The sequence below is a fragment of the Sinohyriopsis cumingii genome, chromosome 12, assembly GCF_028554795.1.
Source record: "Sinohyriopsis cumingii isolate HCF-2022 chromosome 12, ASM2855479v2, whole genome shotgun sequence".
Taxonomy (NCBI): Eukaryota; Metazoa; Mollusca; class Bivalvia; order Unionida; family Unionidae; genus Sinohyriopsis; species Sinohyriopsis cumingii.
The window spans coordinates 83,867,604-83,887,041 of NC_142972.1; the positions used below are offsets into that span (position 1 = coordinate 83,867,604).

General features: G+C 32.9%; 1 protein-coding gene across 2 annotated transcripts in view; it reads right to left on the reverse strand.

The window, feature by feature from the left end:
• Positions 1-11,486: 11,486 nt before the first annotated feature.
• LOC149786877 (uncharacterized) overlaps positions 11,487-19,438 on the reverse strand; it is a 37,757-nt gene continuing 29,805 nt past the window's right edge. For both annotated transcript variants that reach the window (XM_089977388.1, XM_089977389.1), the window contains one exon: positions 11,487-19,201. In XM_089977388.1, coding sequence (XP_089833514.1) covers positions 19,005-19,201 — 197 coding nt within the window. In that variant the 3' untranslated portion in view covers positions 11,487-19,004. The remainder of the gene's footprint in view (positions 19,202-19,438) is intronic.

Genomic DNA, 19,438 nt, shown 5'->3' on the forward strand with positions numbered 1-19,438 from the left:
GCTTTATAATAATAATAATAATAATAATAATCAATTTAGTATATCTATTGAACTATATTATTCATTATCCATTTAATAAAGTCTGCAAGAAACACGTGACCTTATAAGATCATGAAAAATAAAGTTTGAATGCATATTGGCTGACTGGGCAAATATTTAAGTTCAAACTGCTAATTTGTAAAGCATAGAAACGAATAAATAAATAAATATTCTGAATGCAAGTTTTAAAACTTTCTTTCAGACGTATCTAAAATTTGCTATCAAGAGATTTGTTTCCCAGGCAAATATTTGTAAAGATATCAATGAAATTAATAATTGCGGATTGCAGAAAAAAATAAATAAAAGAGTCATCTTTCTTGTCTCAATGACTTGTATTGACTTTGTAGTAAAATATTAAACAACTTTCTCACGGATTCACTGAATAAAAATAACTCTATGTGAGGCCCTTGAAAAGGCGACCTGGTCATTATAGAGGCAGACAAATCCTGCTTTATTTTGCCTTTTGCTGGATAGCAACACCAGGGTAAAGTTCTAAAAGCGCGCGGTCGCAGGGGCAACCATACCTTGCTGCTGATAATAACAAAACCACACCTTTATTAATAACTGTGATTACAAATGTTAAGATTACATAGTGTATTAGCTAAGTGTGCGTACATGGAATATATGTCTAAATGGTCAAAATTTATTTGCAATATGTAAAAAAAATGTTTAGCTTTTAAACGGAAATTACATTGAGTGACCGCTGAGTGAGATAACTAAGCATGTGTTCTAACTGTGACACACTTTAAAACAAGCCTGATACTAAGGATGGATTTACACATTGATTCCTGGCATAATAGTATGAATTTAAACAGTTCAAATGATTATTTATGACCAGTTTGTGTGCGTATACAGGGCCATTTAAACCGCCAGTCAAACAAGGGCACCAACACGGGGATGGGGGCCTAAAAACGAAGTACACCGTCAGGTTAATTATGTATTATCATTAAATAGGTAGACTAAATAATGAAATTAATAAATTATGAAGCCGAACGTGTATTAATACTAATGAACAGTTTATAATAAGCGATGCCCCGAGTTGGGATGGGAGTGCGACAAGGTATAAAGTTCGCCTAGGGCGCCAAAATAACCTTTTATCGACCATATGCGTACAGTAAATATAAACGAAATCATACCAACCATCGTTTGGCATTTGATAACAGTAGGTGTAAATGGAGAAAATTACACTGCTAGTAAATGTTGTCCCGCCACTGAGAGTTCTACGTTTAATCAACTTAATTTACTAGAACAAATATTCGAGGCTAGATTTTCTGTGTATTATATCAAGTTCGCTTAAAAGTGGTATACATATGTTATACAGCGAGTTTAAAAACAAACCAAAACATGGCGTATCAAATAAACTGCAATCGAAGTCTTTGAGAGGGTGTTCAGTCTCTAAATTCCTTAATTCTCTTCTTCAAGCATTGCCTCTTGTCATCCTGCCATTGCTTTTAAGTTTGAGATTATAATGGTATATTGAGGTTATTGAAACTTCGATAAACGTTAGTTGGACGTGTTGAACCTAAATCTGGACATCAAGAAACTTTGCGATGTGCACACAACGCTGAGTTTATCAATATTACCAATTATACAAATAAATGATGTTTAGTCAAATGCAGTATTTGCAACGTTTTGTGTGTGTGTGTGTGTGTGTGTGTGTGTGTAGAGAAAGAGGTGATAAAGTCTGATGACACATCAGAAATCAGCTTTGCTGACGTGTACATCATTTTGAAAAAAGTAGAATGACCTTAATTCAGATATATAGAATTTTTCAGTTGTCTCACTTTTTCTGATGCCGATAAATAAACAAACAAACCCATTTCGACAAGATGCATCCATTGCAATTGTATGCCACTACGGACCCCGCCCCTCCCCCTGTTTTTGATCGATATAAACATTTTGGCTTAAACTGCTGCCTAATCAAGTATGATAAAGAGATGGTGTATGGTTGATATATCGTTTCAAGTTTACTATAAAGTTTAACTATGAGTAATGGTGACTACTGTATGAACAAACCATAAAATCAGTTTTTGTCCTTTATAAAGCAAATAATCGCAACACTTGTACCACCACTCAGATGGTTACGGTACTTTCAAAGCTGTTCATTTTATGACTTTGATTCGTCGTGATCCTGGCTCAGTTCAACAAGAACGATTGAACAGTCAGAAAATTCTCCACTCTACCCCATTCTCTTAATCATAAACTGGTATGCACGCCGTTACGGCACAGTGTAAAAATGTCAGCAGCTCACTTAGATGCAGTAGAGGGTTAGAATCTCCAGAGAAATGTTTCGTAGGAAATATATTTCAGGTAACCGCATACATTGAATACACTTGTAACATTCCTTTTTTGTGTGTTTTGGAAGCCAAATAAAACTATAACTACAACAGATAACCACTGTACGATTTCCTTAGAACAGATAACCACTGTACGATTTCCTTAGACATATGCTCACGTAACGAATGCAGATCATTCTTTGTCACAATAAAATTACCACTTCACAGTGACTGATTGAATGCGATAAAATATTGCTAATATTTGAAACGCTATTTGAAGTCGTGAGACACAAATTGAATTTTGTTTTAAGTTCTCGAAGCAATTTACATTTTCACTTCAGGTGTTGAAATACAATTTCCTGACAGTAGCACTCTTTATGCAAGGATTACCTGTTCATGTTAAAAACAGCTGACATGCCACTTTAATTCATTAATATGCTATAATACTCGATGATCGGTCGAATAATAATGCTTTACATTCCGACTGAAACATTGTCTGCTAACTGCAGGATCTGACTGAAGAGCATGCAAATGAAGTAAGCTTAATAATCCATAGATATCAAGAGTATTCTAGTCGCATGAAGTAAAGATGCACCAATAATTACGTTTGTGAGTTCGCAACAGTTGCAATAGAAATAATTTGTGATATTGTCTTGAAGGGCACTACTAACGTTTATACTAAAACTCTATTTTAACTTTAATAAAGAGCAAATGTTTATCTGAAAAGATGTGGGATAATCAGAACAAAATCGCGCCCCACGCAGGCATGAATTCACTTTCTGTACGATCATGGAATGTGTATTATATATTTAGTTAAAAGGTCGGTTGACACAATGCAGACCAGGGCGAAAGTAATCAAAATATTCAAAACGGTTGTCGAATTTATCCGTATATCGAAATACCTGATTTTAAATTTTGTTTCTTACTTATCCTCTTCTAAAAAAATTATAATTTGAATATTCACACAACAGGTTTCAGGTCCTGAAGGTAATATGTAACGAATACTTTTATAACTACAGCTTTTTACTTTGAGAAAAGAAAACTAAGCAACGATAACACATCATTAAAGTAATTACTTGATCATTAATTAATTATGTCATAACTTGATCTGCAAAAACCAAAAAAAGTAACAACAAACAGCAACATGACCCCAACAAAAAATAAATGAACAAAATAACACTCACCTAGACTAAAGCAAAGAAACAAAAGGGCTTCGTCAGAGATGGGTAATTTATTCAAAGCAAGGGAAGACTGCATATCCAAGATCTGGCCACGTGATCTTGAAAACACTTTCAGTTCAAAACATAACCCTAAAGTTTGACAATACGAAGTCATGTAACTTTAGTGAAAATGGAAATATAATATTGGATGATCTTAACTATGTTCTCCGTACTTTTACACTAAAATTTCAGGTATATAACCTATCATCTCTTATTTTGGGGACTTTTTGGGCTTCAGTTTGAGTTTTGCGCTTATAAGATTTGGAGAATACCAGTCTGTCAGTCCGGTTGTAGAAAACACTTTTATAAAAAAGTTCACCCGGATGCACTAATGGCGTAGCTACACAAAACAGAGTTAAAGCTTGACAGTGCTAATTCAAATGATTTCTATTTCGGTCAGTAACTCAAAAGGATCACATTTGAACTTGTGGTAAAAGTTATTTTTTCCTACATTTTTATTTTTTATTTCCCTTTACATAACTACATTAAATTATCGCCTCGTTAGAAGAGTTTAAATGCCTTCCGACAAACATAATGATCATACTTTTCAGAATTTAATAGACTATACGTAACTTTAAGTTTGAGTTAAATTTTTAGAAAATTCTGGCCTTATCGTTTTGTTACCAAACTCTAATCGTACTAGAAAGCATATATATTATTCAAAAGAGCTAACTAATTAAAACTGCAGCAACACACACACACACACACACGTGTATACGTCTGCATGAATGCATGCCTGTCTGTGTGTACGTAGGTAGTTATGTGTGTATGTATCTGCTCATTTAGGATACAACGAAGTTTTGTTTTTCCAACGTTTCTGCAGTCAATGCCGTATTTATTAAGGCGTTTGTTGACAAATGCAATTTGTTGACAGTTTGCAATCCTACAGCCTAGATTGAACAATTACGTTGTCAGTGTGAATTTTTAGTGCCGATCGGAATAGTCAACAACCGTTCTAATAGTGTCACCTTCATAGCGTTTCAACCCAAACAGAACTTCATCACTTAATTTGGCGTCAGTATTTGTGCAGTCGAGTATGTGTTGTTCCTACAAAAGGAGTGATGTAGTTCGTAGGTTCCTTAATTTCGTAAATTTCCCTAACGATGTAATGTAAGGGCATATTTTCCCCCATTTTCTCAGCTATTTTGGAATTAGTAGAATTAGACATTGCATAGAATGGATTAAGACGACAAAGTGTTGATGTTCTATGTATGTGTAAGGCTTGGGCCACTTCCTTAATGAAAATAGATTCTTCCAGCATTCGGAAAATGACAGCGACCAGGCTCCTCGCTAACACTAAAAACATTGCTCGGGACAGTTTGGTGACAATCAAGTTAGACATTATAACCAATGAATCGAAGTTTGCACATTAAAAAAAATATTTCATGATGCTTTTCATTTAAAATATCGGTGGTGAGATACCAGCTGCTGGGGGAGTAGGTTGAAACTATTTCAGTAATCTTCTTCATCTAATAGGCTGTCATAAATAGTACGGTATTACATAATTGTTTTAAAATCTAAACGACACAATAGCTGTCTTTCAATAGATTCAAAACGCAGTGCTCATGCTCTATTGACGCGTTGTATAGTTAATACAAAAATATTTTTGCTGCACTCTTTAAACGTTTGTGGGTCATGTAGATATTAGTTGCCAATATGTTACTAAAAGTTTGGCATCAGTAGTTCAAAAGTGACAGAAAAAGAGCACTGAAAAGTAATTTACGGGATATTGGTGTCAAACGACTTAATTCTGTGTAATAAATTCTCACGATAAGAACATACACAATCAATATTCTTATCAATGCATGCTCCATATAGTTTATGAACATCAAAATATTTTATAAAATTTTATCACCGTACAGATCCAATTCAGGATTGTTATCGCATGAAATACTCCCCTCTCCCCCCCCCCCCAACAAACAAGCTAAAATGTCTAAGAATTTCTTATATGATTTTAGACCACTGGTACTTGAACCTAATATTAATGACGTTGGCGACGTTATGTAGGAAATAAAACTGTTGATACTCCATTTCTTTAAGTAATTCAAGCTATATTATAATACATATTTAAATCTTTTAAAAGTTTAGAATCTTTTAAGAAATTCAATATTTCTAAGAACTCATGTTTTGTGGCCCCAACAGAAGCCTTAGAAAATTGTCTTCTTTACAAAGTGGTCGTATTTTACAAAATGCCATTATCACCGTTTGGAATCCTGGTTTTGCCAACTCACAATTACGCAAGAAAATATCGATAAATGATAAACGTAGGAACAAATATTAATACAATTTCATCGTTTAGCTCTCGAAGTATACTGAAGAAATATTTATAAAATAGTTTTAAATTGAATGTAAATTATATTACTAAACATGATCATTTGGCAACACACACACACACACACTTCTTAAACGAATATGTCATAATCCTATCAGATCTCATCGATGTATCCCATCTCTTAAACTAGTCTGTTTTTTCGGGGTGGGTGGGTACAACCCTTCACATTAGTACAGTGTATTGTCAGTGGAGAACACATTCAAGATATCAATTATTTATTTAGGGACATATATTTGAGAAGAACAGACTGTAGTTTTTAATGAAACTAATTTCCTTGTGCTACTCTCATTAGGCGTTACGAGCGTCTGACCCTGTGATTTTTATTCAGTTATTTACGATCTCACAAGTCACGATATTGATTAAATCTGGTTAGAACCGGAAAAATTGTAACAAGATCGTTTGACTTCGGATGAAAGTGGTCATGCAATCCTAAGTCTGCCACATTTTTATCTCCATTAAGATTTATACGTCAATGCTTTTTCACCGTGGGTATCATTTAAACTGACAAGGGAGGAGATAAAACTGTTCAGACCTTAATCTACATCTGAAATGCTTCATAATGGATCAAATAGATATAGGAGTTATTCGTCCATGTTTCCATGGCATTTTTGTATTGCAAAAATGATCGCTCAGTCACGTGCTTTAATTGTACAGTATATCGGGTTTAACGTTGTCCTGAATTTTGGTCAAACAGTAATTCAAGATTTACGTATTTTGTCAGATGTTATTAATGAGAATTTGTGAATTTTACATTTAGATCTTCAAATAAAATCCAATAATGACTCAGTGTTCAAAAATATGTTGGCCAGGTGATACAGTTGATCTTTATACAGAAATAAGCACATATTGACATAGAATATACGTCACCAGTGCAATTGTATCGCAAACAGTAAAGGTACCCATACAAAATAACTTTATAGTTTATCAACGCTACCTAACCACTTTGTAAATTAATACATTTGCCTCGATAGGTATAAGTTACTACTAAATGTTAGCTCTATTTCTACGCAGATCAATAGTTGGTATGTAGAATGTAGTTTGTAACATCACATACACGCAGAAATAAACGTCAGTAAATTTCCCAGGGTATACAAGTAAATTCTAGTGCCGTTTGTTTTAAAGAGGTTTACAACAGTGGTTAGCAATACAGACCATATTTTCGTTTTTCCGCTGCGTATCTAACAGATTGTATCCAAAAATCATCTATCAGTTATTTTTTTAGAGCAGCTACAACTTGCACATACTTTAGTAAAGCAGCCAAAAGAATACAGAAGACAAATTTTACAATCAGACTAGGAGATATGCAAATCTGTACCAAGCTCGTAAACCAGTCGACTTGTAATCTCTATATTTTGACAGATTATTATTTTCGAACATGCAAATGCAAGGATATAAACATTCCATGATGTTTTTGTTAGTTTATTCGTTACCCTCTTAATATTTCGTTACCTTCTAAATGTTTCAGATTATATTTCATCTACATTCATGGAATTCTCATGGGATGCATATCAGGAAAATTATGTCACCCATATCGAAACATTTTGCACGCTTGAGTGACTTTAGCATTTTCAACTGTTCCTTCGTTAGACCAGCAATATCGTGGATTGTATCGCACAATCATGAAAATTGGTATGTAGATACATCTGGGCAAAATTAACTAAATCATACCCAAAACTAGGTCCTTGTGACGCAAAATGTACACTAGAGTGATTTCTGTGTGTTTAGTTGTTCGTTTGACAATAAAATATTGTATCGTATTACATCTATTAGATACATCTCAACGAATGTTAACTCGACCATAACAATATTAGGTCACTGTGTCTTTCTATTTTCATCTACGTTTTCACTACATTTTTGATATTTTATAAGGACAATTTGCATATGGATGAATTAAGAAAACCCATCAATCATACTAAAATTAAGCCAGTCTGATCCAGTCTTGATGAGTGAGTTACTAAGGTATTTGTTTTCTTTTTGTACATGTTTGCATCTCAAAGAAGATAACTGTTCAAACATGGTAAACGTGACTTAATATTCACGCTTGATTCATCTTAACAAAGGTAACTCAATTAAAGTCAGTCTCTATGACCTTACTTTCAGACTTGACAGACTGTTATTTCTGTCTGTATCAGTTTGTATATTGTCGCTTACATGAAATGTATGCCTTTTGGCGAGGGGATATGCGTTTATGAATCAACATCTTTCTTGCTCTTTCATTCTGATACCCGAGTCGTGTTAGTTATTTTTAGGTAAATATTTCCTTTGAATTAGCAAATGTTGTATCCTCGGGCTGTATATTTAGAAAAGGGAATAAGCAGTAATATCACCATGTTAAACAGTTTTGTGTGAATACGGAAATATACTCCTATGCAGATAAGTCACTTGTTTTGTTGTTGCTTATTGGATGAAAAACGAGGCATCGTTCGAGGCACCTCTGACACTTATTATCACCGAAGATACAATTTCCATAAATTAATTTCGTTTTCCGTCTTTGGCAAGGTGAGTCTACAAAGTATTGTACTTCCTCAAAAGGAGTACACATCGTACTCATGGTGAACTAAATCATTATAGGATGTAAATATCTCCACTTGTGTACCAAAAGAAAAGAAAAACAAAACCTCTTCAGAAGTGTTAACAGATATCCCACCTAATGGGGAGAATGCACATCAGTTTTCAGATCCCTGTATGGAATTCAAAGTGCATTGACAGGAATCCACAGGAAAGTGAGTTCATCAATGTAGCAGGATAAAGCCAGGGTGGGATTAGATTTTAGCGAAGACATTGCACGCATTATTGTCATTCAGATGGTTATTTATAATATAACTTAATGAATGAATATGACACTAAACAAGTCCGCATAAAGATCACCAACGGATTCAATGCTCACCGAGTTAAATAACTGATATTAGGAAAAGATATCGTTCCTAACTGGAAATAATCATAACATTTAACTAAAACGAGTAATCAAGCAGTAATCAATATAGGGAACGTATTAACAAATATGATTGATATATGGATATCTCACCATCAATGATCAATGTTTAGAATTTAAATACTAAAATGAACACTGTTTCATCTATCATGAAGGGTGATAATAGTATATGAATTACACAACGATAAATAAGGTATGCTTATGTCACCAAGAGTAAGCAAAGTATAGCATTTTTACAAAGATATGAATAATGTTTCATCCACAATATTTCACTCACATAGTGATATTGAATAGTTATTTAGCAACAGAATATATGTAACTCGTGGCGTCCAGTTGACGACCACGAAGTATTTCCAGTTCCATAGCTCTCGTGGAATGGCCAAGGAGTCACCAAACATGATCCTTCGCCACTCCCAGTCGATCTAAAGATCTCTCAAAAGCCCCCTTAGTCGCTGCATACTATATTGTCCCGAAGGTTTGGTCCTTCACTGCACGAAAGTCAATTGCGTCTTCCGAGCCAACATCCACATCCACAGCAGCATTTGGTTTACACGAAACGCCATCCAAACTCAGCTACAGAGCTGATAATTGCTCCTGTAAAAGGGACATCTTCCCGACAAAACTCTGACCTGACTCTCTACGTACCCAGTTATAGTGAAATCCACGATCAGAGAGTATAAGGTAATCGGTTTTCTCACTGCAAGCACTTTGTTCGTGCAGCATTGGGATAATCGAACTCAGTATTGTGAAATAACTAAAGACAAAAATAAACCATCATAGGGTAACACTGTACACGGTACCGAAACCAGAGCATATTTTTTTCAAGTATAATGTATAAACAAAAAGTACACAATGTTTTTTTTCAGAATACTGCCCCATTAAGAAAATATGGAAATGTGAACAAATCAATACTAGAATTACATCATAGAAAGAACTACAAATCACACTATACTCAAGAAATCGGTCCTACATTTTCCGACCTTCGAATAACATCGATCTGAAATGATATGGATGTAAAGTCAATCTACCATCGGCGGCTTTCGCTTTATTCAGATATACGTTGGGCTGATGGCCAGTTGCAAAGACAAATTCCCTTCTGAAAAGGTATGCGTGAAATTTCCTATTCCCTACACCAGTGCCAAACACTCCATTTCGACCACGGAGCAGTCTTGCTCTCGATGCAGCAATTTCCTAGCAGCACATGCAGTGAGTAACTTTACCCCCTTTTGTTCATGTAGCAACATTGCTCCTAATCTTCTGTCGGGCACGTCAGTTCTCAATACGAACGATTTATTCAGCTGTGGCAATTTTAGGATTGATGCACTGAGCAACATTCACTTAAGAACATTCACCCATGCATTCACCCAAAGAAAATTTATTGGACTTGCCCTTTCCATGTTAAGTCTGTCAATGGACTCGCTATAGCTTTTATGCCTTTACAATCCAATCAACCCAATGAATGATTAAATACGTTTCTTGGTTTCTTGTCTAGGAATATCTCTGATCGCCTCAGTTTTGTCAGGGTGGTGTTGTTTTAACTGCCCCGATCTGCTTGCTAGATGGCCTATGCATTCCACGTTAGATTATGCTATACTACACGTGGTGGGTCTAACTGTGAGATTAGCTTGGTCGAACATGTCGATTAACACTTTTATATGCTCTCCCAGGTATTCGTGTGTACAAAAACATCGTCAACAAAGCTATCTATGTTTTCCATGCCATTCAACATTTAGCCCATAAGATGAACTCATGACGCACAGGCGTTGACCAAACAGAATTGCTTGACTCGGAATTTGCAAAGACCTTTAGGGATCGCGAATGCCGTTGACACACGAGCATTATCAGCAATGGATACCTGCCCATATACATTTGGTGTGATCTAACTTTGAAATATATTTGTGCCCTACTAATTTTGAAAGCATGATATACATATTTGGCATTGGTTCCGCATTAATGGAAGTTGAACAAGATTGTAGCTCAAGCAAGCTGAAAGCCCAAAAGTTTCCCACGTCAGAGGACGATAAAGATAACCTGGATAACTATTTGCATATGATTGAAAGATATGCCACTGTCCATAATTGGAGAAAGGATTATTATTATTAAAAGGTAAAACACTAGATGTGGATTCGCGTCTACCCGCAAATCATCCGCTAAACAATGAAGCGCTTAGACATGTACTCGTTCGGAGATGAATAATGGTGTTTTAGTGGTTTTTGCAAAAGGGCGGGTGGCGTAGATTTTTTTCTTATACAATAGGAATGGCAGAGGAAAAAATAAAATATAATTGAAGCCCTGGAGGGTCATATGTGTGAACGAGGCGTTTTGAGCGTAATTAAAAATGGTGGAGGGTATATAAAAAAAGAAAATTGTTGAGCACCATATAGGAACAATTTGTTGAAATTTGTGGAAAGAAATATCTTGGTGGTGTAGGATCTTTTTAGCAAATTAGAAATGGTAAAGAGTTAGATCTAGGTTGACAATGGCATCAGTCTCGTATATTACTATTAATGAGGATCTTACATATTACATTTTTGCATTTAAAAGCGACATGTATAACCTTCAAAAGACTTCGTACTAAAATCCCATAACATATAAATGTAGCAGGGCGTGTCTTAATACTAATCAAAATATAGGAATAAGAAGGAATGAAAGAAGGACAGTTAGAAAGACAAATAACACAAATAAAATTCTTTCCACATGTAACGTTTATCAATCATCAATTGAGATACACACAAAATTAAATATGTTTAATCAGTCAATAAGCAGTTGAATCAATTTAAAATAAAGAATTGATAAAACAAAGTCGTATGGAGGACACATGTGCATATGTTATATATATATATATATATATATATATATATATATATATATATATATATATATATATATATATATAGAGAGAGAGAGAGAGAGAGAGAGAGAGAGAGAGAGACGACAGACAGACAGAGACAGACAGACAGTCAGGCACAACGAAACAAAAAGAGACAAAGAGAGTTGTTTGTAATCGATAGGGTTTTGAGATGTATTGCAATGTTGAGAAACTGCATTATGTATAATAAAATAATTGTACTACATCGAAGGTTAGAGATAATACAATATATATTGTGCGGAAAGTAAAAATACAATTTTGTATGCCGTTCGTGCCAGCGTCAATCTACAACAAAGCAGTTCAGGTTCGTACACATTTTAATACAGTTTCCCTTCTATCAGGTACATGAGTACCCGATCATTAGGATCGCCGTGTACTCGGTAGATATTTATTAAATTTTTGACTTTATATATATATATATATATATATATATATATATATATATATATATATATATATATATATATATATATATATATATATCAAGCAGCAGCTTGAAATATTACTATGCTATACTAGTATATTGATATGTGCCTGTCATTCAGTTCTATAGCAGACCAATATATTGATTCTTTTGGCTAATTATTTCTCATAAATGTAGTAAATGTAGTTTCTGTTTCGAAAGTTTCTAAATAAAGGTTTAGATGGAGGTTTACCTTCATGGAACTCACTGTGTATGTATCTTGCAGAAAACAATATTATAAAATTAATTATATTGACTGCTTCTAGCAAGCCAACAATTATTTTCTTTAAGTTAAAAAGCAAGAATAAAATTTTACGTATTTCCAAGAGTTTTTCTTAGCACAGTCACTAAAGAGATGATTTAACGTTTCAGGTCAATCTATGCAAACACAACATTTATTATTATTATTATTATTATTATTATTATTATTTGATATTCCATTGTTTCTTAAAAACGCGTTAGTTGCTAGAATTATGTGCAGAAATTTATACTGAACTACATTATATAAGAAATCTTCTGTTTTTTATAGGCTGTGACAAAATGGTCTGTCCAAACAAATGAAATTGATAGATGTAGATGTATTTTCCATTTAGTTAGTGCTTGAATGTCTAATATGTGTCTTTCACCAAGATACTATAAATATTTGTGCAATATTTCTTGGCTTTTATGAGCGGTACAATATGTTTTCAATCCAATATAATAATAAAGTTTCTTTCTCAGGATTTAATATTTACTCTATTCATATATAATTCCAAGGAATTAATGACCCTTGCATTTTGAAAATCGTTTGTCCTAGCATTTGATATTACATTTAATTTTGCAATGAACGGAATTCTCCATTACAGTATCGTTCATAATTATACGTTTTCAAACTATTTTCTTCACTTAAATATACAGGTCATCTGGAATGAATATTTTCATTATACATTAAAGGCGCTCAGCAAGAAAATCTTGAGAAAGACTTTGAAATAACTTATTTGAGTACATGTAATTTAATAAAAAACATCTTTCCAAATTTTATTGTCAACATCTTCTATATTCCTTTCTATATAATTTATACAAAACTTATTAAATCTCTTCAAAACAGTGGACAATTAGTTTACTCCGTGTTCAAACTGCTTTTAAGTATTCTTCTAACCGAGGATATTTGAATTAAACATATTAAAGTTTTAAAGTTCAGTCGTTGCAAGCTTTCCTTCTTCGTTACTTATATTCATTATTTTTTTTTGTCTTGTCAACATAGCCCTTTCTACAAGTACTCTGATTTATTTTATTTCTAAACAGTTTTGTACGATTTGGTAAACCATGTGATTTAATTTTGATAAATAAGATTTTTATAACAAAAAGTTTTTTCTCATTAGTCTTAAGAATTATCAACAAATAAGTAATATTTTCATTTTTATTATATTTACAATATGATTTAAAATTTTTAATGGAACGTAGAATTAATATTGCTTAAATATTGTGAAGGATTGGTCTAGACAACATAAATTACACTATATACGTCGATTCCTGTTTTCCATGCTTCCTATCCGTATTACTATTCTTTTCTCTGTATTTAAGTCCAAAGAGGATTAATGTGAGATTTCCTTCCAGGAAAAATGCAGTATCGTCAGCATACCGCAATATTAGAAATTAATTTCCATCCTTTCTTTTTTCTAGTCATTAATGACAGCATATATGCACATAACAAAATCAAATAAGGTGAAAGGGTATCTTTTTGTCTACATCCTCTATAGTTATGAAACCAAGTATAAACTTCTTTGCCAACAGTTACACAAGATTTTATATTGTTTCCATTCAGTTGATAATCAGATTACTTAAGATTACGTAAGATTAAACATTTAGTACTGCTAATATTCTATTCCACAAAGTGAAAGACATTTTGAAAGTAAAATACTTTTCTGTGTAATATATGTTCAATTTTTGAAATAGAAATTTTTAATATCAAAATTATCCTTCCAAATGGAGTTAAAGACTATTATTCCATTGAATTTACAGGTTTTTAATTTTCTCGAATTTGAGATCAATGATAAGGAATTTTAATTATTTCCAAGTACTACAACATCAAACGCAGTGCAAGCTCCAATTAAATTTATATTCTGGACAGTATTTATTGTTTTTATTGTTGCTACTTGTTCAACTTTCAACCAAAATTGCCTTTGTGTTTTCCTATTTATACAAGACAGAAAAACAATTTTGAATATTAATATTAAAGACTAAAGTGTAAATGTTCTGAAACCAAAAGAGGTATTGATATTTCTTTATCATACTGAGAAAGAAATAGGTTATATTATTTATTCCCTCAGTTTGTTTTATATCATCTAAAATCTTTGCACAGAGAATAAATATATTTGTTGAGAGTGAATCGACCTATCTAAACCTTCTTTTGATACTAAGACAATTCAAGTCATTAATGATTACTCAAGATTTCATGCTTCGATAAAAAGGTATCGAATTTATCGTTGTTCCTTTTTAATGAATAAAACGATGCATAATTTTACGTATAAATGGCCAAACAACTGAGTCAAATGCTTTTATAAAACTCAGTCAAAGAAGTAGTATACGATTACTGTGATATTTGCTGTAAATCATAAAATCATATAAGATTCTTATGTTCTTTCCACTGTATTGTCCTTTTAGAAACCCAGTTTGATCCTTATCAATAATTGTGGAAAGCACAGTTTTAACCATACTTGCAATACTTGTAGAATTAGCTTTGTATAATACATTCAGATTGAGTCTCCAGTTTGAAATGTACTGCTTAGGCTTGTCACGTTTTGGTATACACATAGTAATTTCTAATTTCGCATATAAAATGAATATTCCTCACTAGAAAATTCTCCAATATCTTTAAAAAAAATTGATAAAACCATAAAGTAAATCCATAAGGTCTGGGTCTATTCTCATCTGGCATATATGTTTAGAACCTTGGCAGCGTTTATATAGCCATTTAAGGAATGTTTTTGTAATTCAATTAGCAATGTTTGGGTAATTAAGTTGCATTTCATGATCGACAGGCCCAACTTCACGCTTGTTTTATAAATTCATATAAAATAGTTTTGCTATATCCAAATTTTCCTGCTGACCGTCTGTTAAAAATTCATTGATTTTAACAAGAGGTGGCATTATTTTACTTATACAGTTTCTATTTTCTAAATTACGGAAATCTTTGGTCACTCTCACTCCTTCGATCCAGATAGCTCTACATGAATTCCTTTAAATAGACGTGTGCAACCAAACTCAAAGTTACATCATTGGTAACTTAATGGTGTATCTAACATTTAATAACAATATGGTATTACTTATATTTACAACATGAGATTACATGCTGCATACAGATATTCTAGTATTAAAAATAACATATCAACAGTTGCAAAGTATCATATCAGTATTTGAAGGGTTATGTATATATATATATATATATATATATATATATATATATATATATATATATATATATATATATATATTCATTCGCATGTTATCTTTATGGTATCAGGTATACAAGAGAAGAGGGACACACATAGTTCGCCTCTTCAAACAGGCATGAAATCAGGTGATTAAATAAAAAGTTGGAATATGATACAATTGGTCAAAATCCATCGTTTTATTCTATGCTAAAGCATAGGTTTAATATTTCCAAATCAAACAAACATAGTTTGATGAAAGATTTCATGTCTGCATACTTAAGGCTAGTTTGTAGCTCTGGTGTTGGAAAAAATCATATTCTGACATAGTGATACGTGAAAATTATATGTAATAAAAATAAAGCATAATGACGGGTACTAATTAGAGTTCAGACTTTTACATATTACCTCCCGAGGAAGTGGCCCAGAAAGAATATGTGAGCAATTTATTTACCACACTTCGTTCTTGGTTTACTGCAACATTTTATAAAAACATCAGTAATTGAGTACTATTTTATTTTACTATTCAAACTGGTTCAAGATTTATGATAAAAAACCGGAAAAAAAAACATATATCATATACAGGAGTCAAGGAAAGAATGTATTTAAAAATAGTTGAAAGCTATTGAATTTTATAAACATTTATAAAGCAGGTTTATCATGACTCACTTCTGTTTTCTTCTTGACAGAAAGTACTGACGTATCTGCATAATGAATGTAACTTAATAATACTACTTTAATATTGGAACGCATGAAACTGGTGACTCTTCTAATCAGTGTAATGATAATACCAACCCACTTCTGACTTCCAAACGACTTACAAACAACTTAACAACAAAAATGTTAACATTGAACAACCGCCTGGTGCTGTCGTCAAATGTTCATTATATGAATTGTTACAATTCTATGATCTTAAACTAAATAACAGAAAAAGCAAAACCATCAAGATTAGTACAGTTCAACATAGGATATTTTCATCGAATGTGAAATGAAAATTAAAGACGCTTATACTATTTGTTAATTTAATCCTAAACAATCCAAAAAGTTTTATCGCAGGTCCAAAAGTTAGTGTTTCGAATGAATTCCAGTATCGGATGTGCTGACATAAAAATTGTTTTGGATGAGCTGATGTGCCATCAGTCTTGATGTATCACAATGCTATAATAATAATGTCCTTAAAAGAATTCACAATGGTAATGATTTAGTCCACAATGTCAATGAACACTTTGTAATGCCAATAAATAATTTTTAAATAATGATTACCCTCAAATATATCTGAACATAACCGAAATTCAAGTAGGAATAAAATAATTCTGTTTGTTTCAAACTTATATAAAATCCTTAGATACAATAATATGACCAAAATGTTGGCAATTTTCACATCAAATTCGTAAAAAATCTGTTCAAAACATTATATGTATAGACCTTAAACTCAGATATCATTAAATAATTGATTTATAACTTAAAAACAAGACAGAAAGCAGGTATGGCTTCTATAATTTTCTAAGGTCAAAAGGCCATGTGAGCATATTTACAGGATCCTAAAGTACAATCTACAATCAAGGAAAATGTTAGCTTTGCAATTTGTTGTTTACAAAAGACCCTTACAATGGACAATCATTGACAAAGTCAAACATACACACAATATAAATATACATAATTGCATCAAAATGGAAAAGGTATGTATTCATTTTCTAATGACGGAGTCGAATAGGGAGTTATAATGAATCACTATCTTCCTATGTCTGTCCAAAAACTCATGAAAAAGTCTACCAGCATTGTAATTTCAGAACGTCCGGGTCCCTATTCTGGTATATATCTCTGAGGGTATTTTAAAACATATATGTTTTTCTTGAAGAGTTTGAGATCCCGACTGATGCTAATTATAACGTAGCCAGCTTCGGAATGTCCTTTATCACGACTGCAACTATAGGTCATTCCCCTCTCAATGTACTTAATTGTAAGCAAAACCTAACGTTTTAGTGGGAAAAAAGTAAACCATAAGGCCAGTCCAATTCAAGTCAAACTATCTTCCACAGTAAACCTTTCATATTTGACATCTTATTATAATTCGAACCAAATATTTCGACATTTCGTCAATTTTTATAATTCTGCGTTTTCTACCATGTGTGAGTTTTGCAAAAAGGTTAGTTATATATGCACGCTTCTCCAACGCAATCTAGCGTCTTTTAACTTATCAAGAAAGCCTGTGGTTTGCTTTATGAGATCGTCCTTTATGACGATCGGTGGTCACCTCAACATGGTCCTTTTCCTCAGAACGTTTAGTTTCTTCATCCTCAAAATGAATTTATAAATAACAGGTACGTTGACATTATCGCAAAATGTACCATCCTGAGTTTATTATCCAGTAGATTTACTACTTTTTAACACAAATGTCTGTATTGTTTCGTTTGTCTCGGCGTTGTAAACACTCGATTTTGATGGAATCCATTCAGGTATATTGTTATATCTCATTCAAATTGTCATTCAACTTATTACTAGTTCGAAGTCCAGTAAAGTTGACAGCTTGTGACTCTTTCTCGAGGAGTTCGATTACTGAAGTTCTTCTTTTTTTGTGGCGACGATTTCAACTCTTATGCTGTTTATCACTTCTTTTGTTACTGACATCTAGTTCCTACTATCATCCTGTATTGATGCTTCTGGTTATTTAGAGTCGATATGATCTTTAGAGACCACTTTTATCGAACTTCTGGGTAAGCATATCAAGACCTGAATTGACTGAATCCATTTTGTTCGATCTGTGTGATCAGAGGTGTCAGGTTCACTTCTTTCTCACAGATTGCTTTACAGAAGTTTGTGAAGGGGACATAATAACATCATGACCCTCACATGCTTGTCCATTTGCTCCCCCTTTATTTTCAGCTCTATATTTCTGTCATATATTATACAATCTGGTTGGTTTTATCTCCATCATGAAAATATCATGTCAAGCGCTGATTACAAACACTATTTTGCAGACACAATCTGTAACCTGTACATACCTAGCCGTGCACCCATGAGCCTCCATCTTTGCGAAATGACTACGCATGTAAAGATAATTTATTAACTTCACGCAGAACTAATATTAGCTCCGTTAAAATATCAAATTTGAAGTTATCTAACATTTCTCCTACTATGATTATTTAAAAAAGGACAGAAATTCACTTCAGATGACATTTGACCTTCCTTAAAATTATATATTTATTGTTAGTAAAATTGAGGGTAAAGGAACAAAGACCTAATAAAATATTTTAATCAGTAGATATATAGATTCCAAGTCTTTTTTAAATAATTTTCAAATAACATTGTTTTAAACATCAGAAGGAGTTTTCGTTGTAGATGGACGCAGACCGAAATCATGAAATAATATAGTCAAACCGTCTATAGTATGATGACCTGTGGCTTTGTTACTATTATATGAATAATATTAAATAGCTTCACGTCAAAGTCTGTAGCCAGGACCTTATATCATAAAAGTTTTTATCTTTTGCTTTATGATCTTGTAACATACTGGACACAATGAGCACTTTTCAGCGCAAAGATGACAAAGACAGTGATGTGTGCAGGGTAGGAATAGGGTGTTTCTTGCTTGAGCTTTGCACTTGATACATGTGACGACTGTTTTCAGAGATTCGTTCTCTTTTATAATTCTCTCTATGTCTGAAAAAAACAGCAACGACGTAATTTTGGGTATGTAATATCATGTTCAAATGTCACACTTATATCCGAAATAGTAACCCATAGAAATGAGTTCAAAACAACATCAAAAGAACAGTCGGACATTATAAAAAACAAATAGGACATTATGTAAAACAAATAGGACATTATGTAAAACAAATAGGACATTATAGAAAACAAATAGGACATTATGTAAAATAAGCAAGAAACATTGATATT